This window comes from Pteropus medius, unplaced genomic scaffold (assembly GCF_902729225.1).
Source record: "Pteropus medius unplaced genomic scaffold, Ma_sr-lr_union100, whole genome shotgun sequence".
Lineage (NCBI taxonomy): Eukaryota > Metazoa > Chordata > Mammalia > Chiroptera > Pteropodidae > Pteropus > Pteropus medius.
The window spans coordinates 16,688,364-16,713,043 of NW_024349802.1; the positions used below are offsets into that span (position 1 = coordinate 16,688,364).

At 36.6% G+C, this 24,680-nt stretch overlaps 1 protein-coding gene across 4 annotated transcripts in view; it reads left to right on the forward strand.

Annotated features, from left to right (window-relative positions):
* The first annotated feature begins 482 nt into the window (after positions 1-482).
* FBXO38 (F-box protein 38) overlaps positions 483-24,680 on the forward strand; it is a 47,775-nt gene continuing 23,577 nt past the window's right edge. For 2 of the 4 annotated variants that reach the window (XM_039836484.1, XM_039836485.1), the window contains exons 1-11: positions 483-630; positions 6,248-6,438; positions 10,136-10,269; positions 11,894-12,057; positions 12,264-12,429; positions 15,065-15,202; positions 16,387-16,524; positions 17,972-18,065; positions 19,059-19,189; positions 22,260-22,430; positions 24,050-24,192. In XM_039836484.1, coding sequence (XP_039692418.1) covers positions 6,311-6,438; positions 10,136-10,269; positions 11,894-12,057; positions 12,264-12,429; positions 15,065-15,202; positions 16,387-16,524; positions 17,972-18,065; positions 19,059-19,189; positions 22,260-22,430; positions 24,050-24,192 — 1,407 coding nt within the window. In that variant the 5' untranslated portion in view covers positions 483-630; positions 6,248-6,310. The remainder of the gene's footprint in view (positions 631-6,247; positions 6,439-10,135; positions 10,270-11,893; positions 12,058-12,263; positions 12,430-15,064; positions 15,203-16,386; positions 16,525-17,971; positions 18,066-19,058; positions 19,190-22,259; positions 22,431-24,049; positions 24,193-24,680) is intronic. The other 2 variants (XM_039836486.1, XM_039836487.1) reach the window with 1 other exon arrangement.

The following is a 24,680-nucleotide window of genomic DNA, read 5'->3' on the forward strand; positions in this document are numbered from 1 at the left end:
AGCTATAGTCTCAGCTGATATCTGACTACAAATGTATAGGAGACCTCAAACTAGAACTGCCCAGCTGAGCCTAGGCAACCCACAGAATCATGACAGATCGTGACAAATTGTGTTAAGCCACTAAATTCTATAGTGGTTCGTTATGTAGGCACCATAACGATGTCCGTTTTCACTGGACAAACCTGAGGTTTAGCGCTGAAGTGTTTGTCGTGGTCTGTCAGTTAAGCGGAGGAACATACACTTGAAGCAGCCCTCCGGTCCTGAAGCCTGAATAGCTGACCGCTAAATATAAAGTTTTTCAGGCAAAACAGCTGTAAATCGCAGAGTCGCAACTAATTCCCCGGTGTTAGACTCCTAGCGCTTCCGGCGCGGCGACGCCGTCACGGAAAGGAAGGACTGTTTCCCCGCCCATTCCGAGATGCCACTCTTAACATGGTCGCAGCGCATCAACGTCTGTGTAACACACCCAACATGGACATGGGGTGCGGGCTCAGCCCCGGATGACAACACTCCGGAAGTGCCCGAACAGCGGCGGAAGCGGAAGCGTCGCGGCGGTGGGGGCCGCGGGAAGCGTCGGTCGCGGTTCTCCCCTCCCTCTCAGCCACAATAACAAACGAAGGGCCGGCGTAGGTAAGGCGGCGGCCGGGTGGCCCGGGGGCGTGAGGCGGGCCGCAGAGCCCGGGTTGTGTGCGGCGGTTTGGAGCGATCGGAACGGGGGCTCCGGGACTCCCGACCTCCTGGGCTTTCGGTCTCGGGCCGCCTTCGGGCCTAGAGCACCCGGAAAGCAGGGATTAGGTTTGTGGTTGGTTCTTGGCCTTCTAGGCCTTGGTTGCAAGGTTTGCCACCTTGTCTGAATCTGGCCCAAGATTCCAACATCCAAAACCCTTTCTGGGTCTCCATTTCTTCAACAAAATGAGGAGATTTGGCTTTAGCAACTTCTGAGAGCCCATCCCACTCCGGGCATCACGAGTTCCACGATTTTAGTGTTAAGTTAGTGTTTAAGCCAGTAAATTGGAGGAGGCCTGTAGTCAGCGTACTGAGAGGATGTCCCTGAGCAGGACCCAACGACTACATCTTTGAGAGGCGGCCAGCCCTGGGATCGGGGGCCCCGAGTTCTAGTCTTGTCCACCCACTCACTCTGACTTCGCCCAGGTCCATTATCCTTTATGTGGCAAGGTTGCTTAGCTGTAAAATAAATGTGGCGGATGCCTCTGATGTCCCTTCTAGCTCTGAAAATCAGATTCACAGCTCCCCTTTCATGGAGCCTTTCCTTAGAGACAGTCCTGAAAAGCATGCCTTTCCTGCATCCTGCATAGCCAGGAGTTGACTGATAAGAGACGTCTACCGTGTTTCTTTCCAGACAGCAAGCCGGCCAAGGGCAACTGAGCACATAGAAGGTTCCTGTGCTTCCTGTGCAGTGGGAAGCTCAATCCTGAAGACTTTGTTTTAGAAACGCGTAGAAAACACCAATATGAAAAATAGGAGACCTTGTTTTTCTTTTGTCTTAAAACTTACTATTAATTTGCTGGTTCACTTTGGGCAAATCTCTTCCTTTCTCTGGACTTGAGATTTTTCATCTGGCAAATGAAGGTTAGGTCACTGGTTCTTAGTCCTCTTTCACATACTCTCAGCACAACTGTAGAATAAAACAATGGCTCTATAAGGCCATGATGTTCTGGGAGAAGAGTGTGGTGTGGAACGTACATATGTAGTCATATAGATTGAAAAATCTGTGCTTATAATTTTTAACTTTCATTTTTGACAATTTCTGGTTTAGGTGATCCCTAAGGCTCCTTCCTTTTCTTTAATATTTGTGATATTGTGATCCTTATGTCCTCTTTAGATAAAGAATATAGACTTTTGTGCATATGTTTGTTAAATGACTGTGTATCTGGAGATATACACTTTATCTTTGGTAAAAGAGATACTAGGGTATAGAATAGGAGAAAAAGGAAATTTGTTTCAGTAAGGTAAAGTGGCATAGTGAAATAAAATTGGACTTGAACTGGAATTGAAGACCAGGATTCTTGCTTCATTTAGCATTGCATTTTCTGACTTTGTGATTCAGGGCAACCCATCTTACCTCTCTGGGCCTCAGTTTCCTTATCTGGAAAATGAAGGGTAGGATTAGATTCTTTGACCTTTTTGGTACTATAATTCTGAGTTTTGTTTTTGTTTTTGTTTTTGTTTTTTTTAATCTAAGCAGCTTGTGGTATGTTATTTCTTTAGGCAAGAGAGGCTGCCTAAGTAGGAGACATAAATGGTCTATGAAGTGAGAAATGGGGTCATATTAAGTGACATGAAAGATTACTTTGAGATGAGCAAGCTGAAGCCACTTGAAACTAAAGAAAGGCATTACAAACCTGAAAGGCAGGGAAGCCCTTGACTAGATAGCATGATGGGGACACTGGGAAGTTCTAAATGGGAGATAAGTGTTTTTGGTGAGGGCATTGAAAAGTAATTTAAGTTGTAATAATTGTAAAGACTGAGTTGTAAGAAACTGGTGGTAGAATCTTTCTCCACTTTGAGACTGTGAGCTTCATGGGAAGAGAGACTTTGTCTCCCCCTAGTCCTTAGAAGTAAGTAAATAAATAATAGAGTGAAGGGATGATTACTTAAAGGATGGATGGGTGTGTGGGTGGATGGATGGACGGACGGACAGATGGATGGATGGACGGACAGACAGACAGTAGCAATCAATAAAAGAAAGAGCTTCTCCATAGATTTGCTATTAATTAGATACAGAATGAGAAATTGATACCGAATTGTGAATACTTTATAAAAGAAGAGGTTCCTAAATTTTCCGATTAGTTATAAGGTAAGTTGGTTTATCTCTGCCCTATAAAGTTTGTAATAAGGGAGAAACACATACCCTGGAGGGTCTGGTGTGATCTGGATAAGGGAGTAATTAGTAGAATAAGTCTGGGATGGAGGAGGATGTTGGAACAGGTATAGGAAGATTTTTAGTCATGACATTTAGGGTGGAAGGGAGTGAATTTATATGGGTCTTTTATAGGTATCAGCGATTGTGAGAATGGTGAACAATAATGTTAAAACCTCTATAATGGAAATAGAGGATCAGAAAGAGAATAACTTGATCTTGTAAGTAAGAAAATGTTGGTGCTTCCTTACAATAGCCGGAGATAGCCATGAGGATTAAAGATTAAAAGATTGGGATCAAAAAAAAAAAAAGTTGAGATCAATTTGGGAACAAACAGAATGAATTGAGTTCGTAGAGGATAGTGTAGATTGGTTTGGGATGGAAGAAGATTTGAACTGGCAGATTAGAAGAAGAGCGTTGTGTCACGGAAGGACCCTGGTTCAAATACTCACAAACAACACAGGGTTACTAAGAATGTACTTGGGCTGCCAGGAGAAAAATGATGCTTCCTGTGGCTAAGGTCTGTTAAACAGATAGCCACAGAATGACTGTAGGATACTCAGAGATGCTGTAGGCTACTGTGTGGGAGCCTATATTAGATGGACCACAAACCCTACTTTGTAAAGGAGGATACAGTCAGTCACAGTTTTATCAGAGCTTGCAGAAGGCCATCTCCAAGCACTGGGGTATAGTTCTGGAATGCAGGGAGACAGCCGAGGTGCAGACGATTAACTTGATGATAGGGTGTGTAGTGTGGATTGGGAGTCTGAATCCCATCCTGAGCGCTGACACTTAATATACGCCCTTGGGCAAGTGACATCCTCTCTGGTACTCTTGTCTATCTGAAAATTGAGAAAGCCAGTCTTGGAAAGAGACTTCTAGCTGAGCTTCAATATGTCTGTGAAGCCCCCGAAATTGTATATATGTATTTCAGCATAGGTGAGTCTGGTTATGTTTGTTTTTCTCTTGGGGAGATGATGTGCAGTTTTCATTATAGTCTCAGATGGGTTTGTGGCTCACAGAAAAATTAAGAACAGTGTGACTAGGTAGTCTCTGAGAGCCCCTTTAACTTTTTAACATTCCAGGGTTCTGTAATTCTGTCAGAATGACATTTCTTTGAGGTTTTGAGTCTAAGCCTCCAGAACTTGCTAACCCTAGAATTATACCTAGTCTGCAGATTGTAGTCTGCGCATATTTACACTCACCTGTTATTAATAGTCGCCTTTCCCTTACCCTCCATGACTCCTCTGCTGGGCCAGCTGCCATGTGGCACCCTTATCTACTGTCGATAACTGGAATTTCCCTCCTTTCCTCTCCCCCTTTTAGCCTACTGCTGCTTTGAACCTTCCCTACTTTGTCCAGTTTCCCAAGTGGCACTTGGTGATATTTTTAGGAGATAGGGGTAGGAGGAAACCAAGATATAGGAGGCTGGTCGTGGCCATCTCCTGTTCTCACTTGCTTTTATTCCTCACCCCACTGAGAAGAGCAGTTCAGAGAGGGAGTGCACATACAAGAGAGACACTGTCCCCACTTGGGACTTTGCATGTCTTGCATAGTTTAAACATTCAAATGTAAGTTGTGCACTGGGGCTACTCAGTGGTTCACACGAAACCACAACATTGCAAAATAAAGGGACAGTAAAAAGTGGAATCATGAGATGAGGGTGTAAATTATTAAGTGGTGTGGATTTGGTAAAGAAAAGGGAAAAGGGCTAAGAAAAAGATTTTTACTTAAAGGATGAAAGGTCAAGAACATGGTATCTGTGAATGGTTTGAGTTGTCAAGATTCTTAAAGGCAAAGCATGTGCTAAAATACGATAGCTAGAGAAGAGTCCTTGGTTGGATTGCTCTGTACTGGTTAATAGTCTTGTTGAGTCATTTACATGCTGCAGGGTAGCTGTTTGTTTGGTGTCCTTATTGGAGTAAAATCTGATTATATTTTTGCCAAGGGTACAGGCTTGTTGCTGAGATCATTGAGTGCTGTGATAGCAAATAGGAGCATGAAATGGTTCTTAGCTACCAGTTGCATATGGAGTAATGGGAAGACTGGTGGATATTTATACATCAGACATTTGAGGATTTGTTATGAGCAAGGATTTAGCACCCAGAGGCAGAAGATTGAGATTCTTTTCCTTTCCCTGGCAGAGACTTGACTAATAAAATACTACACAAGTTGCTATAGTAGAAGCACATGGTAAGTCTCCCAGGGAGCTCAAAGAGGGGGTAAGTAAAAGTTTTCACAAAGACTTAACATTTAAACTAGATTTTCAAGGTAAATTAAGGAAAAAAACAAAACAAAACAACAAATTAGTGGTTTTCTAGGCACACAAAAAAAAGGAAGGGCAGGGAAGGACATTCTAGTCAGTTAATAGCCTGTTAGGAATGAAAGATCAGTGTTTGTGAGAACTGAGGATAGTGGTCCTGCTGGAGTGAGTGTCCTGAGAGCAAGTGGTAGGGATTGAAAGATGAGATCGGAGAGTGGGCTTGAGGCCAGATTTGAAAGATTTTATCCTAGAAACTAGGATTTCTTGCAGGCTGATTTGGTCTTTGTGTTTTAAGAAATGAAATAGTAAAGTAGGCCAATCTAAAATATTCAACCAGTGGAAAAGAATATGAAAAGTAAAAGTCTCTTTTCTGCTTTCCTAAACCTCTGTTCTCACTCTCCAGAGGTTAACCACGTTAATATTTTGTCATAGATAGTCCAGAGATGTCCCATGCAAACACAAACATTTTTGTCCTTTCTTTTATGCGAATTCAAAACCTTGCTCTTTTCACTTAATATGCAATCAGAGGAATGTTTTTAAAAGATAACTCTAACTTCAGTGTGGTATTGGAAACATTTATTCAGCAAATTACCTATTGTGGGCCTACTGTGTGATAGGCTTTGTTCCAGGCCTTGGGGATACAGTGGTGGACATTAGGAAGCCATCGCAGTAGCCCAGATGAGAGTTCATAGAAGCCCGGAAGCCAGTGGGATTGGATGCAAGATCAATATTGTGGTGAAATTGATAAGAATAGCCAATCAAATGACTGTAGGAAGTGAGAGATCTTACCTCACATATGAAGAAATTGATGCTTAGAGAAATTGAATGAATTAGGTAGAAAGAATCAGAGTAAAAATTAGATTCCAAGACTCGTGGTTCCTAGGATTTTTGCTCTTCCTGAATAATGCATTTTTATATTCTCTACTGCTCTTCAGAAAACTGTGTTCTCCTTTGGTGTAATGTTTTTATTAATTTGATTCTGGTCTGTAATAATGTAATAACACTACTTTTGTATTTAAAAAAAAAATGTTTTTCCTAGGTTTTATAAGGTTAATCTCTGCATCCACGTTTGGTGCTTTAGTCTGTTCTCTGCTTGCATTCAGGTACTTTGGACTCAAGTAACCAAGAGGGGACATTTGTTCTTTGATACTGGATATAACGCAGCAATGGGCCCACGAAAGAAAAGTGTTAAAACATGTCTCATGAATAATGAGACCCCTGAGGAAGCAATGTCAGATGAGACGAAGGATTACATGAATCAACTTTCACATGAAGTGCTTTGCCATATTTTTAGGTAAGATTTTGTTGATTGACTTTCATCTACCTAGAATGTATAAGAACCAGTCCTAGAGCTGTGCTGTCCAATGTGGTTGTCACTAGCTAAATGTGACATTTAAATTTAAATTAAATAAACTAAAAATCCAGTCCCTCAGTTGCACTAGCCGTATGTGGCTAGTGGCTATTGTATAGGGCAGCATAGATGGTGAAGATAAAGAATATTTCTTTTGTTGCAGAAAGTTCTATTGGACAGCCTTTCTCTAGATTATGTTAATATTTCACGCTACTTGGAATTCATATCGACTAATAGATTTGTTGACTTTTGTTATTACAGTATTGTGTGTACATAGGCAGCGTTTCTGACTTTTTACTACAACCCACAGTGAGAAACACATTTTTCTCAGTATATACGTATATGTAAGTGACTGAAAAAACCTTTTTTGCAGTAATACTCATTATTACCATATGCAGTACACACATTAAAGTTATTTTGTGATAAGCTTTTCTCAAAGATTTTTTAAATTAGATTTTTATCCAAACTACATTATGACAATAGTTAAAGAAACCAAAAAAAAAAAAAACAAACCAAAATCCAAAAAACGAAACCGTCATTCTAGTTTCCCCTGCTCCCTTCAAATAAACAATTCCTAATATGCTTTATGTCTGGAGTTAGAGACCCAAGTTTGAATCCTGAGTCTCTCATTTACTAGCTGTAGACTAATATTAGTTATAAAGGTGTTGTTATAAGGATTCAGTGAGATAATGCTTTTAAAGCACTTAACACACTGCATGGCTTAAATACTTGGTAAGTGTTAATGGATAGGATTGTGTTTGCCTTTTTTCAAATTGCTACATGGTCTTAATTATCATTGTAGTCACTGTGATCTAGTCCTATGACATGATAATTGCCTGGTGTCTGGATTATTTCCAGTGTTTTCTCTTACACAATTATAACTAAGTTTTCTAAGCATCTGAATTTTCGGTTATTTTAGATTATTTACCTAGGGAATATATAAAGTTCTGAGAAATGTTTTGAATTTTTAAAAATTATCAAATATTTGCAGATGAAAAGTTTTAAAATAGTGAGTAGAACTACTTTGGGGAACCATGGGCACTTTATTTTTCTAATATAAATTTGTATTAGTCTTCATCTTCTGCAGTTTGTTATTCTGTGACATAGTATGGTTTTTCTTAGTTAAATTCTGTCTGGGAATAGAAGGTCCAATTAAAATAACATATATTTTTTTAATATAACAAAATTATACTAAAGTGTCTGTCAGAATAGCTAATTTTATTTTGGAAGAACAGTCTAACCTTACCAGATGTTCAAGAATATTCTAAAATATGCAATAATTAAAAATTTGGTATTGGAGAAGATATCCAGACAGTTGAGTAAAACAGACATATTCCATATGTAGGCTCCATATGTGCACTCAAATATATATATATGTGGGGATCAAGTTTATGATAAACTTGGTATTCACATCAGTGAGAAAAAGCTTTGTAGATTATTCAGTGATGATGTCACAACCTCAAAACCATTTGGAGAAATAAAAACATGTTCTTATCTCTCATATCTGACAAATAAGTTCTAAATGCATCAATGAAATAAACTATAAAAGTATTAAAATTCTAGAAGAAATCATAGGTAAAATTATTTCCAGACATATGTGTTAGACGTTTGTTGAATAATGATAGGACATACTATGAACAATTGGGACCATATTTTAAACTGAGAGTGGATCAAATAACATTTCGCAGTTTAAACAGAATGTCAAATGGAAGGGTTGGGATCCAGAAGGATGTTACCTTGGTTAAAATTTAAAAAACATGCAGCAAATTGGCAGAATGTAAGAACTGTGAACTAAGCTGATACTTGAACTTAGTACGAGATGTTTATTCTAAAAAAGATGTAATTTTTGGCTTCTAAAGTTTTGTCTGAGAACCCATGTTGTACTTCTGTAGTAACTACTTAGCATGTTTTCATGAAACAAAAACTATGGCTTCCTTAAAAGAAACCTAATCTTTGCTGTATGTGCTGTGTTAAACACATCTTCTCTAAAATGTATTTGTTCTGCCTTTTGAACTCTAGCTTACTGATTGTATATGAAGAAAAAGTACATTTCTTTTTCTAAGGGTAAATACGATATAAGATAAGCTTTATGTGATTACTAATTCGTTTGTATTTAAAGGAAGTATAATATTAACTCAGGCACATACTTTGGAAAATCACGATTTGAGAGGGAAAACGTATTAATGGCAAAACTTCATTTAAAACAAATTCAGCATTTTTCATTGTTTGTAAAATGTACAGTTTCTGAAAATTAACCTTACTTATATCTAAATTATTGAGACTGTACATTAAGTTAGCAGTGATGCTTTTTTTTTTTTTTTGGCAGAGAATTTGATTTGATTCTCTTTATTTGAATAGTTTTCAAGGAGAAGGGAAAGAAGCCAGAGGTAGAAAAAAATAGAGTAGAGAAATATTCAGAAATATTCAGCAGGTATTCCTGGACTTCTTTTAGAATTAGCCTAATTTTTAGGAATTAGACTCAGACCCAACTTTGTTGACATCCTGCTTTTCCTCCCTCTTACCTAGCTATTGACTTTTTGCAGGTTCCATTACTTGCAAAATGGAATAATTAGAGCACCTACTTTATCAGTGAGGATTCTAGCAGGAAAGAAGATACTCTCGACTGGAATTTGAGGATAATTTAATGAAGGGACTATTTAGAGAGATGTAGGTAGGGTTAAGGGAATCAATGAGGGATATTGACGAATTCAACGAGGGGCCCAGCAACAAGCAGAAAGCCTTTGCCACGCCTGACATTGGCCAAAGTCAAGAGTCAACACAGCAGAGCCAAGAAAGGAAGAAAAAGGATTGGGGGAGGGCTGTGTGATAAACAAAGAACAACCTACTTTGTAAAATTTTGAAACAATGACTTCTGTACAGGGTCTGTGACATAATACCAGTTCAATAAAGGGTAGTTTTTACGATTTAAAAAAATAATTTAAGTGTGCTGGAGGAGTATTAAGAAAGAGAAGAGAATGAGATTTTCTGAGCTTTCACAATATATAGGTATTACTGGAAATGACAAAAGTAGAGGTTAGGTGAAAAGTTTTCTAACAGGAGATTGGAAAAAAGGAAATTGTAATTCAGATGAGGTATTCTCACTTAATGCTTATGCAATACTTTTATCAGAATGTGTGATTTAAAAGGTAAAAGATCTAGGAAAAAAATTATGTAGTATGAACTTAGTATACATATTTGTTGATGGGTGATATTGAGGGAGCAGACAGGAATATTTTAGTCATTACAGGAGTAGATTCTGTAAAAGCTATGAAATAACATTGGCCATGTTCAAATTGATCAGTTCTGATCTTCCTCATATTTTCTTATTATTTGCCTTAAAATGCACTGATTTTTTTCTTCCTACTTTTTTTTTTATTTTGAGATTTTCTTTGTCTTAAAAACTTAAAAGAAAGACAGGTTCTAGCAAATGCACTGTGGAGAGAACTCAGTACTTGAGTATTTGCTGACTTACATGTTTTTAGTAAAAAGCCATATATGCATGTTAATCTTAAAACCTTGTGAATTCCTCAGGTTTTTATTTCATCTGAGGGGTAGGAAAATGGGGGAAGGAAAAAATAACCCATTAGGGAGAGGAAGTACTTACCCACTTGATAAATATGAGTTTCTTTCTCTCACAAAGGTACCTCCCTCTGCAGGATATCATGTGTATGGAATGTCTTTCCCGGAAGCTAAAGGAAGCAGTGACCCTGTATCTGAGAGTTGTGAGGGTTGTGGATCTCTGTGCAGGGCGATGGTGGGAATACATGCCAAGTGGTGAGTGGATTTACCTGTAAGGTATGGTGGAACCCTACTGGAAACTAACAGTAATGCTCTCTTCAAATGTTATTTGCCTGGAGAGAGGCAGTCGGAATCACCTTGTAGGTAGGGAGGCAGGATTTTATCTGAACTATTGAGGTTGGTTTAGGTTGATAAAATACATTTTGCCTGATGCTTTACTGTTTTAGTGGTCTGTTGTTTTCATATCCTGCTCCCTTAAGGCGCTACATCAGCCTGATCCACAATTACAGGTGGTCTCTTTGGATTCTCACTGTATCTCTATAAAGAAGGTTGAATTTTAACCACATTTTAGTGACAGGCACCATATAATGGACAATAAAAGTATGGGTATTGGCAATGATCAGACTTGGTTTTGAATTTAGACTCTGCCACTTGATAGCTTTTAAACTCTTTCAAGCTCATTTTGTACATTTATTAATAGAGTGATAACCTTTTTCAGTGGGTTGTAGGAATAGATGAGAAAACGTAAAATGGTTAACACTGAATGGTTCAGTCAGTGAAGATTATTATACAAGATACTAATATGAAATGTCAGACCAAGTAATTTCTGAGGTCCCTCCTTACTCTTCAGTTTTGTGAATCTAAAGTTAATGTATCACCTGGACTAGCTTTGTACAAATAGAACAACTTTTGAGAACTTCAGTGTGTAAGGCTTTGTGATTGGGGGCTTCATTTTTATTCGTGAGAGTTAATATTTTTATTTGTCATTCATGAGCAGTCAGTTGGCTTTCTGAGAGCCTACATTAAAAACAAAAAGCCCCAGGTAATAAAGTATCATCTGTATGAGACTGGTCTCCCCAACATCTGCTGTGGAAGTCACCTGCTATGGAGCATGGCCGGCCTCCACTGAGTTTTTTCGTCCTACTTTTTTTTTTTTTTATTTTGAGATTTTCTTTGTCTTAAAAGAAAATCTCACAGATAAGCAGCCCTCTGCCAGCTCAGCATCCTCTCAGTTTGGATCACTTATGTTCTCGTAGCAACTTGCCTCCGTCTTTTTCAAAAGAATGAGTTATTTAAAATGTCCAGTGAGTGATAGTTAAACCCAGGGCAGAGGAATTATTAGGAAATGTATAGACTAAGAGAACCTAGTTTGAGATGGGATTTAGGTTAGAACTGTACACTTCCTGAAGATAAGGGACACATCTCATTTTTTAGTTGCATGCTTTGCAGAGCCCTTGAGATTTTATGGACCAGAAAGTACATTTTAGGGAGGAGAGGAGGGTGATGTTGATCAGATAAGTGGTCCTTCCTCACCTACCAATCAAATAGGTCCAATTTATCTGGATTTAAAGTGTGTTATTCCTAGTCGAAGATTTCTGTGCCTTAAAAGCAGCAACAAGAACAAAAAAGGCAATAATAAATTAAAAGCCTCAACTATAAAATATTAACTCAGAGTAAGTAAGAGTTTCTTACACATGTCCTCTGTTACTAAAGGAATATATTTTCTATTTAGCCATTTGTTCAGCAGTGTCAGCCTTACGAAAATTTAAAAAGGACATTTTTTTTTATTGTTTTAACTTTGGATGAAAATTGCAAGTGCCTACTAAATATTGACAGGCAGAAAGATGAACCTGGCTCTAAATACCTTTGAACTTCTCAGGCTTCACAGATTCCAGTTTTCTAACACTATTGAAGAAGATGCCAGACGTTGAACAGCTATATGGCCTTCACCCTAGATACCTGGAGAGGCGAAGGGTACGGGGCCATGAAGCTTTTAGCATTCCAGGGGTTCTGGAAGCTCTGCAGGCCTGCCCAAACTTAGTGGTGAGTGCATCTGGTTGAACATTTGACATCAACTAATTGATGAAATAAATCAAAGGAATATTAGAACATGTTCTCTCACATGTAAATTTCATTCATATCAGACTTTGAAGTTTCATTACATCCTTAATAATCTCAGGATACAGAAATAGAAACTTTGGATGCTAAAATAAAGCCTTTCTCATGCTTGCTTTGGCATTATTTTCTAGGGTGTGGAGACTTCTCATTTGGAATTAGTAGAATCCATTTGGACATACATGCCACATGTTCATATTTTGGGGAAATTTCGTAATCGTAATGGAGCATTTCCAATTCCTCCTGAAAATAAACTGAAAATTCCCATAGGAGCCAAAATTCAAACTTTACATTTAGTTGGTGAGTACATGTTTCTTGGTCACTTGAAATGCCATGTAACTGAATATTCACTGCAAGGGAATAATGAGAATTTTAGAAATGGCTTTGATGAGCGCAAAAGATAGCTTGCGAGACTTACATAAAAATTTCCCTTTAAAGAGCTTTAGGTGGGGGTTAGACAGTGAGAGAAATATTCCTTCACGACTGATTGATTCCCTTTTTGAAGACAGTTTGAGTAGTTTTGAAAATTGTTAGTTTTTTTGTATTGTGGCTTTTTCTTGAGCCTAAATCCTGCCCTTGTTCTCTAATGTCCACCTTCTGGTCCTAGTTCTACCCTCTGGAGGAGAGTTCGCCAATATAACTTTCTATGATGCTGAAAATGTCCTATATTTGTACTGCCCCATATGGTTCCCACTGTGGCCAGTGAAACAGGAACTGAATATTTTATTTTATGTTAATTTATCACATAGCCACATGGAGCTAGTGCCCCCTTTATTATACAGCTGAGCTCTAGAACATTGCAGAGTAAAAATAATCCTTCATAGCTCTTAATTTACTTGTATCTTCTCCAAACAGAAAATTCCCCTGTGTTCTTTCACCCAGAGCCAATGGAAAAGTCTCCCACTTCCCTTTTTCTGGGGGGCGAGGTGGTGGGGCTGGTCTTTTTCTAAGGGCACTGTATTTGCAATGGTCACAGTGTATAGTTCCCATGTAAATATTCTCGATATTATATCTCAATAATTTCAACCTCAGTAAATGATAAGGGTAGATATTTTCTCAAATTTAATTTGTTGACTTTGGCTTAGATTGCTGGAAGGAATTTAGGGGACTCCTATTACAATAGTGTGACTTTTAATATTTATTTATTAAATAATTTATTTAAAACATGTATTGAGTATCTATGTTCCAAGCATTGTTCCAGATACTTGGGGGATGGTTCTGAAGAACTGGAAGTTACTGAAACTGGGTCAGGGTGCAGGGACACCAGCAGGGATGATAAGGAGTAGGTCTTAAGTCTTGTGCGTACAATTATAGAAGAAGAGTAAAGTTTTCCAGCTACCCTTTCATTTACAAGATCAAGTAGTTGTTCTGATTAGGATCTTGGCTATCTAGTTTGAAATTGGATTTTAGATAATAAAGGGATTCTGTAATATCTGAAGTTTATAAATAGAAGCTCTGTAAAGTCAGAGACTGTTTTTATATCCTTATATTTCCCATGACTCCTGTCTCAGTTCATTGCAAATGTAAGTACTTGGTAAATTGTATTGAAATGCATTAATTCATTTGATTCATTCAACACTTTAACACTGTGGTAGTGATACAAATGTATATAATAAATGAATGAGCATGCTGGGGAAGACAGGCAATTGTGTCCTTTATTTATATAGTATAGATTTGGGGCACAATGTGGATTGAGCATAGGATACAACTGTCTGGATCTGTCTCATCCTTCCTGCCTTTGAGTTTCCTAATCAGAACTACCACCAACGTGGTGGATGCTAAACGTACATTGTGGATTCTGCATTTTGAGTTTCGATCTGTGCCTCACTTCCTCTGCTTTTCTTCCTTTAGTCTCATCCCCAGTTTTACTTCCCATCTGTTGCCATACAATATGTGTGCATAGTTCAGAGCTAAAGTTAACTGCTTTTTTGGGAGGACCAGGTTAAGGAGTTATCTGTACAGTACGAGATTTCTGTAGAATTTAGCTTTTAAAAAACCCGTCATTCAAGGACTCTGTTATTGCTTTCCCTAGTTACTGTTGCTAGCAGGGCTTCTACTGACTCAAGTTTAAAAGTTGTATTCAACTGTTTTTGCCTGTTACTGCTTGTTAAATACCATTACCCTGGATCCTTAGATTTCTCTCAGAGACTTGTATCACTTCTCAGCTTTTCTCTAGCCTCTGGTATTTAGACTCTTGGGCAAGTTTCTTGAACTGCTTCCTTCCATTTAGAATTTATAAGTTCTGCCTATCTTCTTTCTTCTACTATATCTCCTGACTTTTCCTCCCACTCTACATCCTCTTTCTTCCAGACATGGTCCTTTTCAGGTATGATTCCCAACTTTAAACCAGTCCTGGATCAGAAAGATAAAATACCTCTATCAATTTGAAGTATTAAAATAAATAACTGATGAATTTCTCACTTTCTCAGGATTATGCTGACTGGCTCCAACCACATATTTACAAATCCTTAAGATTCATACATTTGTAGAAATAGCTTCAATCTCTGTCTCTCATCCAGAAACAATGATATTTAAAGGCAGTTAGCCTGCCTTTGTGCTGAGAAATTTAGTTTTCCCCCTGGTGGGAAATTAGCAGTCAAATAGTAATTTGACTACATCTTTAATTTTGCTTTCAATAACCTATTTTCATTTTGTATCTGCTGGGCAGCTGTATCCTGAAAAGGCTGTAGAGTTATAAGAAAGACTTATGTGTACACAATATACAGTAACAAAGTACTGGTCTGTTTATAATTTATTTAAATTGTTTTTTACAAGACTATTCTAAGTAAGCCAAACTCGATAGATGTTAATTAAGGTAATTAGTTCTGATGAAAACATCCATGAAGGATAAATTGTCAACTTGAAAAGTGGGCTCTTGAACTTATACACAGAGTAGTGTCTTTTAGTAATTTTCTTGTTCATATGTATGTTTTAGGGGTGAATGTTCCCGAAATTCCTTGTATTCCAATGCTGAGGCACCTTTATATGAAGTGGGTAAGACTCACGAAACCACAGCCGTTCAAGGACTTCCTTTGCATCAGCTTACGGACCTTCGTCATGAGGAACTGTGCAGGTAATGGTACCTAGCTATGGTGGAATTCTGAAAATAGCCTAAATCAAACTCTGTTTGTAAATGAAATTATATTTTGCTGTTACTATTTATGTGTTGTAACTTATTCACCTTGTGAAGATAAATGTACTTTTTGTTTTAAAGACTAAGACATGTGATTTGTGTTTGACCCTTAGCAAAGATTTCAAAAAAAAGGCATCACAGTATCTCTACATATTTCTTATAGGCACTTTAACATTTTATAGGATTGTTATAATTGATTTCTGTCTGCTTTCTTTGTCTTTGCTCTCCTAACTATTCTGGATGTAAATAATTGACCTAATCTACCTTAAAGCATAAAACACCGCTTTTATGGTACTACTTTTCTGTTCAGAAACTTGTGTCTCTGTTTTTCAAGAGTGTCAGGTGGGAACTATTCTGCTTCTGAGTTCATAATAATGAGGGCACCTCTTGGTATCTTTATGGCTGACTCCTTTCCAAAATATACCTTCTTTCATAGTCAGGCCTATCTACGCACTGGCCCCTGTACAACTAAACCGCCTTTCACCTCAGTGTCTTTCCTTATACTATATTACCGTGTCCTTGTCCTGAGTTAGACACTTCCTTCTGCCTCTTTACTTATATACAGCCTTCAAGTTCTACCTCTTTCTACTTCTCTTACTCTTCTTTCTTCTTTTTTTATCTAATGTAGAAGATCTTATTTTTGTACTTGATATGTTCTGTCCTTTTATCTTTTTTATAATTTTAAATGTTAGTTTTATCATCATGTCAATCGCAAGCTCTTTGATGGATCAGACCATATATTTTGTGATCTTCCATAACACCTAAGTATCTCATTACATAGAGATACTTAAATGATCGAGCTATTTACTTGAGTGAAGGATCAAATTTTCAACTTGCCTTTTGCCCCCTTAGTTAATTTGAACTAAAAACTATTGAGACTTCTGGGAATTTACAAAAAATACTAAATACCTTTCCAATGTTATTAATTAACAGGCTAATACTGTCATTTTAATAGGTAGAAATTGCAGAGACCCATAACTTGGCTGTCATCTTCTGACATAGAATTTATAAGTTATTTATTTCAGTTGCTGACTTGAAAATTCATCTGTAAGGCAATTTATATTGTTTCATTGATTTGTTTTGAACTTGTTTTGAAGTTAGTTTGTTTGTTTGTTTCCCCCCAGGACCCACAAACTCCTTGAAATATGTCCCTTTAGTAACAGGCTTAGCCTCTGCCCGAAACTTGGAACATCTGGAAATGGTTCGGGTTCCTTTCCTTGGAGGTCTTATCCAGCACGTAGTTGAAGACAGTTGGAGATCAGGTATTCATTTTTCTTTAGTTACTTAATATTTAAAAAATTAATTTAAAAACATTAAGCATTTACTTCTCTTTTGAGTTTTTTAAAAGAAAATGCTTGTTAGTAATTTGTACTTTCTGTCTGGTATTTCATAGAGAATAACCATGAGCTTGGACTAGTATTCATTTCTTTTTTGTGCAGTGTTAAACCTTCTCAAAGTAAAGTGATAAGCATGCTTTTTGGCTTTTTAATACTTAGTTAATAATATGTTATATTTGGAATCTTTCTGAGAAATGTTAACGGATGTCTAGTGCCCTTTGGTGATAAGAGGTATTTTTTTGGCTTGTATACCTTAGGCCTACAAAAGAATTCAGGTATTAGTAATGTCAATATCTCACATTTGTTTAATACTTTTTAGTATATAAAATGCTTTCATGTTTATCACTTCGATATAGATCTGTTGATCAGATGATGACTTTTAAAAGAAAAAAACATGTTTTATTTTCTAGGTCCCTTAGTTATATTTTAAATGATGTTATGTAATAGAATGTTCTTTCTCCATGTTCATCGTCTTCTCATTGCAACAAAAAAAAAAAAACCAAGAAATTTAGCTAGGTAGATAATTAATAGCTGAAAACTAAAAATCTAACTTTGGATATCCAAAGTATAAATGGAAAATCATCAAGTACCATTAGTAACAAAAAACCACTTTAAATCCCAACAGAAATGCATACATGTGTACACCAGGAGACACGTTGAAGATTGCTCATAGGAACATTCATAATAACCCTAAAATGCAAATAGCTCAAATGCCTCTCAGCATGGAAGATGATGTCACATTCATGCAATGGAATCCCAACAGCAATGAGATTGAACAAACTATAGCTGTGTGCAACAATGTGGATGAATCTCATAAACTAAATGTTTAGTAAAAGAAGCCAGACACAAAAGTGTACATACTGTGTGATTTTATTTATGAAAGTTCAAAACAAATCAATCTTTCGTGAAAATTCATTGAACTATGTACACATTAATAGTTTATGTACTTTTTTGGCTCTATACAAGTTTCAAAAACATGAAACAAAACCAATTGAAGTTAAAGTAGTGCTGGTTGTATTCCTTACAATGGAGGTTCAAACTTTGGCCAGAAAATGCCAGGTTTCCTTCTTTACAAGTCCCTCATGAGCTTCTTTGTGGCTTACTGAAAATTCTTACTTAAATGTCTAAATAATTTGGACTCATTTTGAGATGCCACCAGAATGGCTTTTCAGAATGACAATATTCATTTTCATCTAATTTTTAGGAAACGAATAGTAGTCATAATTCATCTTGAGATATTAACGTGAATGCAAAAACAAACTTACATTTACTTTTAAACATAGTTATCATCTAAAGTGTGTATAAATGTTTAATAAAAATGCTATGGTCAAACAAAATGTTTATTGTTTTGTTCCTTTTCTCCTTTTACTAGGTGGTTTTAGAAATTTGCACACTATTGTTTTGGGAGCTTGCAAAAATGCTCTGGAAGTGGATCTTGGCTACCTCATTATCACTGCTGCTCGTAGGTATGTTTCCTCTTCACTTTTTGTTTTAGAATTGTTTTTTTCCTGTTTTAGAATTGTTTTTTCCTCTTTTACAAAACATTGAGGGAATGTGTGTATAAAATTGGATCATGCCTTATTCAGATTTAAAATTTAAAGGAGCTTTTAAATAGTAGTAGGGTTATTACTTATGTCATAACTAATGACTAACTGAGCTGCACTCCAGACCTTGCAAGCTCTCACAGGGCATGGTCTCAGCAGAGAAAACCAGTCATTTACCTGGAAATGCCTGAGTCCAACAGAAGTCAGCATTGACACTCTGGTGCCTGCATCCCTCTCAGGAAGCATTGTCTCAACCTCTACGATTTTATGACTTGTTTTAATTAGTTGTAAATAATATTTGCTATTCAGAAATCAGTGTCTTAAATCATCTTTTTCAGAGTCCTGACCTTATAGCACCTTTATATTCTTAACACATTTTTATATCACTTTATGTCACATTTACTATTTCCTATGTTACCAAGTCTACCTCTACTTTCACTTTTACAATTTATTTAAATTGAATTAACCATTTTTTCAATTTATTCAAAAACAAAACTCTTTCCATCAGTAGAACATTAAGAATATAAATTAAACCATTTCTAAGTTTAAGTTAGTAGATATTGTTACCTACTGTGGAACTATACTCTTTGTTAAAATGGAACTTAACAGCTAGCATAAAAAAATGTTACAGAAATATCAGACACCAGACACAGATTCCCACTTTGACTTAATCAGATTTAAGGAAGCACTGTGTAATTAATTCAATGTTATTTAATATATCTTTAGTGTACCACCCAAGATGTGCCCATACTTGGCAAAATGCTGCTTTAAAGGAAACATGTCTTTAACGGAGGAGGGAAACTTGTTTACATTTGACACTTCAGAAGATAAAGTTCTTTCAGAGCTTTACATTAAGAAGAACCTTTGATTCTGATGGCTTTCATTTTACTCTGATGTGTATCTCTTTGTTCATAGGTTACATGAAGTTCGGATCCAGCCTTCTCTAACCAAAGATGGTGTCTTCTCTGCCTTAAAGATGGCAGAATTGGAGTTCCCCCAATTTGAAACCCTTCATCTGGGATATGTAGATGAGTTTTTGCTGCAGAGTAAGACTTATTTATTCAGTTTTATTTTCTTGAATTGCTGTAGGGAACTTACTTGACAAACTGAAACCTGAATTGGGATGTGTCATATTTTCCTGAATATAAGACAACTTAAAAATCTTAGTTGCTCTTACTTCTTTAAAAAAAAGAAAATTTTAATTTAAACTTGAAATATCACTGATTTTTTTTTAGTGTTGCCTCTGATTTTAGCATATTATAGAAGATGCGGTGACTAACAGTATACCAAAAAAAGACCCTCATCTACATTTGATATTGCCTCCACTTTGCTGCCCAAGTTTCTCTCCCATTCTGCTTCATTTCTTACACAGAATGTCATCCTTGGTTCCATTTGTTGAATTTGATCTCCCACACTTACTGAAGCTTTTGATGGTCCTCTCAGATGAAGTCCCATTCCCTGCCCATGCTCTTCATTTCCATAATAAGCCCACTGGGGTTCTGGATTTTCCAGATAGTGTGAGCATATAATGGTCCACATTCATTTAATGATGATTGCTGTCGAAAGGCTTGTTCATAGCATTTTCTAGAATGTATTTACAATGGGGAACTCGTTCCTTTGGGTTGAATACATGTCAATTCATTATTCAAACTCTTTTTCCCAAGAACACCAGCATGTTTGTTTTTGGAAGAATGTTTCTTTGCCGTGTAATTTGCAACAAGTCTTTCTTAAACTCTCACCATTGTACCAGAGGGCATTTTTCCTTGGATCTAATTGGCATTGTGGAAGATAATAAGAAGGCTTAATTCTTCTGGTCAGGACAGTCCAGGCCAAACAGCATGACTCTTGTCCTTTTTCATTTCTAATATATGACACAATAACAGTTTTGTTTCCACTTTGTTGCAGTTCACGTTCATAGAGTTGAAGGATGAAAAAAATCAAATCATCTAACCAATTTAACACAGAAATCACTTTTAATCTATATAGCTTTGAAGAAGATAAGTTTTTCACCAACATAACTTTAAAGTGCTAAACTAGTAATTTCATATCAAATCAACGTACAGTAAATCCTCCCATAACGGCCTTGATAAGTTCTTGAAACTGAGGCGAAACAGCATTCATATAACGAAACCAACTTTACCTTAGGCTAATTGATATAAGCAAGATTTTAGTTCCTACAACATCTCATCAGTGTTATAACAAAATGATGTTATTTGAGGACCTTCTGTATTTGATATCAAGCCTTTCTGATTTTGAATGAGGTTGCTAACATTCTCTATAGTTCTACAATGTCTTTGTAATAACAAAATTATTCTCTTGGTAATTGGTGTTCTTTCTATAATCTTGTTTTTTGTTCTTCCCAAAAGCTCAAAACTCGACAAATTTTGTATCTTCAAGATAGCCATGTTTAGGCTCAGGAGAAGATTGTCTTCAACAGTTATCTTTATAACCAGATATTCACCTGTGATGTTTCTTTCCCTTCAACACATGTTTTCAGTAGGAAAATACTTTATCATTTGATTACTATTAGCTTGTACTTCTCAATATAATTTCACTATTAAATTCATATTTAATAGTGTCTTAGTTTTGACCTTTTTATAACCTGTTCTTTTCTTTCCATTTGCTGTTCATTTATCTTTTCCATGTGTGTATTCTTCTGTCTCTTCAAAGACAGCCTGGGATTCTGGATATCAGAATAGGTGCCAGGTGCCTCTAACAGACTAGAGCGGAATGAGAAGTCACTGTTCACACTCTAACTTAATATCATCCTTTTCTGTAATTTAGATTTTGAAGCATCTCTCCAGGAGGTGGGGGTGGCCTTGGTAAAACTTGCATTTTTAGAAAACTTGCATCACCTTTTCATTACAGAGAGTCTAGCAAAACATAAATAGAAAAGTCATCTTTGTTCTCCATACATTTATGGTAAAAGTGACAATGCCAGACTGGGGAAATGAATGTGAAAAGCAGTTACCGTATATTAGGACTATAAGAAAAGTGACCCAGGGTTGAATATTTAGAGAAGAGTTCTTTGTTCACACAGATTTGTTTTTACGAGGAGGCTGAAGAAAATTGCTCAGCTAAATTGTAAAGGTGGGATTAAGGTGAAATCTGCAAGAAATGCCAGTAAATACTAAAAAAGAGGACTGTAGAGGAGAGACCAAGGGCTTTATAGAAAGTGAAATTGGAAGAGTTTGGAATAGGTTGATTGTTTTAAACATGTTCTGAGCTAAAGGTCTAAATCTTTGTAATATGCAGTGCAGCTTTACCAGAGCAACTGTGTTTTCTCTGCACTTCGTGTCAGTGGATTACAAAGACTTTGAGAGACGTTTTTCGAGTTCCTATATCCCCAGCACTATGCTGGACGTTGAAAATGTAACCGTTTTCTAACTAGATATAGTTCTTTTTTTCCTTCAAATTGTTCATAGTCAAATGAGCCATCCTAGTGAGTAAAGGGCAGATAGATGGGAGAAACGGTGATAGGAGATAAGGGATGAGCTGTGATTTCAGTGGCCTAAACTAGAATGGAGGATCTCCTTTTATTTTATCCATCCTGTTAGTCTGTGACAAAACAGGAGGCATTAAAGCCCAGTGGCAGAAGGAGTGGGTGTGTTTTAGTTAGAAGTCCACTTTTCTTGGGATAGATACAGATTTACTAACCAAGGTCATGGGCTCTAAAAATGAAATCTGAATTCTCAAAGTTTACTCTTCTCTACACATGGCCTGTGCCTGACTCCAAAAATATGATCCTTGCATTATGAAAGAGTTACATTTAAAGCTATTACTTTTCTTTTAAAAAATAAAACCAGAACATGAGCATGTGAATACAATATATCCCTTAGTTTTGCTTTAAGAATTTTTTATTTCTTTTCGCCTTTTCTGAACAATTGGAAATATTTTTTTTCTTACTAGTTATTCCTTGAGAAATTCTTATTTTGCAAAATAAATGCTACCATTAGTACAGAATATTTAACCTAAAATTATATATGAATCTGAACCTGATGATGGACAGAAGACAGAGTGGTCATAGAGAGTGGTCATACTGGAAGTTAAGATAAAGAGTTGGCAACACTTTATGACATTTAAGAATCTTTTTTTTTTTTTTAATCGATTTTCTAGGCAGAATGGCTAATGCAGATCTGGTGAAGTATGGTTTGGCTGATGTGGTAGAAAATCCTGGTATCATCACCGATATAGGGATGAAAGCAGTCAATGAAGTATTTTCCTGTATCAAATATCTGGCCATTTACAATTGCCCCCATCTACATAACCCGTACAATTGGATCTCAGGTATTGTAGGCTTAAATACCGCTATATTTTTTTGTCACGATAACCTGTATCTTTGTATTCTGTGTGCGCTATATGAATTGCATTCCTAATATAAAATGTAGATATTTTATATGAATTGTTCATTCAAGTTCTGGGAACCTTTGATAACCAAGTTGGAAGTACATTCAGTGCCTCTTCGAACTGAAATTCTCTGCCTAGGAATTTGCCCTGTCCAGTATATATTTTTTATATATACTTCTTTGGGTCAGACACATAAAACGAAGGTTAGAAACTATTGCCTGGGATCTTATAGTTGTTGTCTTTGAATAACCTTCAAATGGCACATCATCTGAAAGGACAAAGTAGGGGGTGTGTGTGTGTGTGATATGTGTGTGTGTGTATGTGTATTGTGTGTGTGTATCAAGTGATAATATTAAACATTAACTTGTAGTGAAAATTTTCTACTGCCTTAAAATCCTAGGCTATTTCAGACCTCCTCTCCTTACATCATCCCCTGTGTACAGAAGTGCGACTTTTGCACTTGGTATTTTTCTTTATGGGGGGAGTTCATTTTTCTCCCTAAGATAGCAATACTGTTTATTTCTTTAAAGGCTCTTCTTAAATACCTAACTTCACACACCTTTAAATAAATTCAGAACTAGAGAATTTTCATTTGTGACTACTTCTTTAACCATACCAAGCCCCCTCACTGAACCTGCAGAACAGCCTCCTCTGCTGTCTGATTTGTCTCCCAGGGATACTGCAGCTCTCACAAAGCCCGTCTCCCGGCCTCTTTTGGGGCTCTGGGTCCCCTACTGAGCTTACTCATTAGAATGGCCATGTCTCATCCACCAGAAGTGAAATTCTGTCTCTGTCCTCGTGATACCAAGAGGTTTTTGGGTAATACAAACTAGGTTGTAGCAGGCGTAGATCACTTTAAAAAATAAATTTATTGGGTTTTTGATTTGTTTGTTTTCTTAAATACAGAAGAGTATAAAGAAGAACACAAAAAATGGCCTATAATCCCATCACTCAGAACTCCTGTTAACATTTAAAAACTAAAAGTAATATATGCACTTGATAAACAATATCAAACAGTACAGAAAGGTACAAAATGAAAAGTCTCCTCTTCTCAAAGGTAACCACCATTGACAGTTTCTTATATATTCTTCTGGACAAATTATTTTGTGCATATTACAACCTATACATGTATACCATTTAAGAAATGATTTTTATATACAAAAGGATCCTGCTATGTATACACTGTCCTGTAGCTTGTCTTTCGTACTAGGAATATTTTGGAGAGCTTTCCATATTAGCAAGCATATTCAGTTCTGCATTCTTTTAATAGCTGCATAATGTTCTATTAAATGAATGCACTAGTGTCCTGTTGAATAGGTATGTAGGTGGTTGTGTTGGTCACATTTAAATCAAGGTTGACTTGGTTTCAAGTTAATGATTCCCAAGCTATCCAGTTCTCACAATGAAATTAGGTAAGGAAACATCGTAGTCATCAAGTTTTAGAGATCATTAGTGAAAAGTTACTTAAACAATTTAAAAGTCTTTGTGTGACCAGTAGCGAAATTCATCGGTACTGAAGAAAGTGTTACTTAAATTCTCTCTGGCCATTTCATCAACAGACCACTCAAGATGGACTCGATTGGTTGATATCAACTTAGTGCGGTGTCATGCTTTGAAGCTGGACTCCTTTGGCCAGTTTGTTGAATTGTTGCCCAGCCTGGAGTTTATTTCACTGGACCAGATGTTTCGTGAACCACCCAAAGTAAATCATATTTGAGAGAGTGTTTGTTTATTTTGATATTTAAGAAAACAAAACAACCTACATGATATTTTTTCTTTCTAATAATATGCCTTTATAGTATTATAATTGCACTTTTTACTGCCAGCCTCAGTGAAGTCATAAATAGGTTATAATAATATATGGCCTCTTGTTTTTGCAAATAAGTACTAAGGGATTTACAAAGAAGGGAAAGGAAAAAGTAAGTGGAAAGCTGTCTCTGTCAGTTCTATAGACTGAAGGTAAGTTAAGAGCAAAGGTGGAAATTGAGCTAAGAGAAATTATCACTCAGAATAATTAGTTGGGAGATTGAATCTCTAATCAGGAACCCGAATGTAAATAAGAATTAGGAATTTATTTTGGAAACGTTTTACTTCGCTGCTATTCAGTTGTATATTCTGGGAAATCCGAGGTTTCCCAGTTGTACAAAATGTTATTTGAAAAGTGCTTACCATATAAAATTCATACTGTCA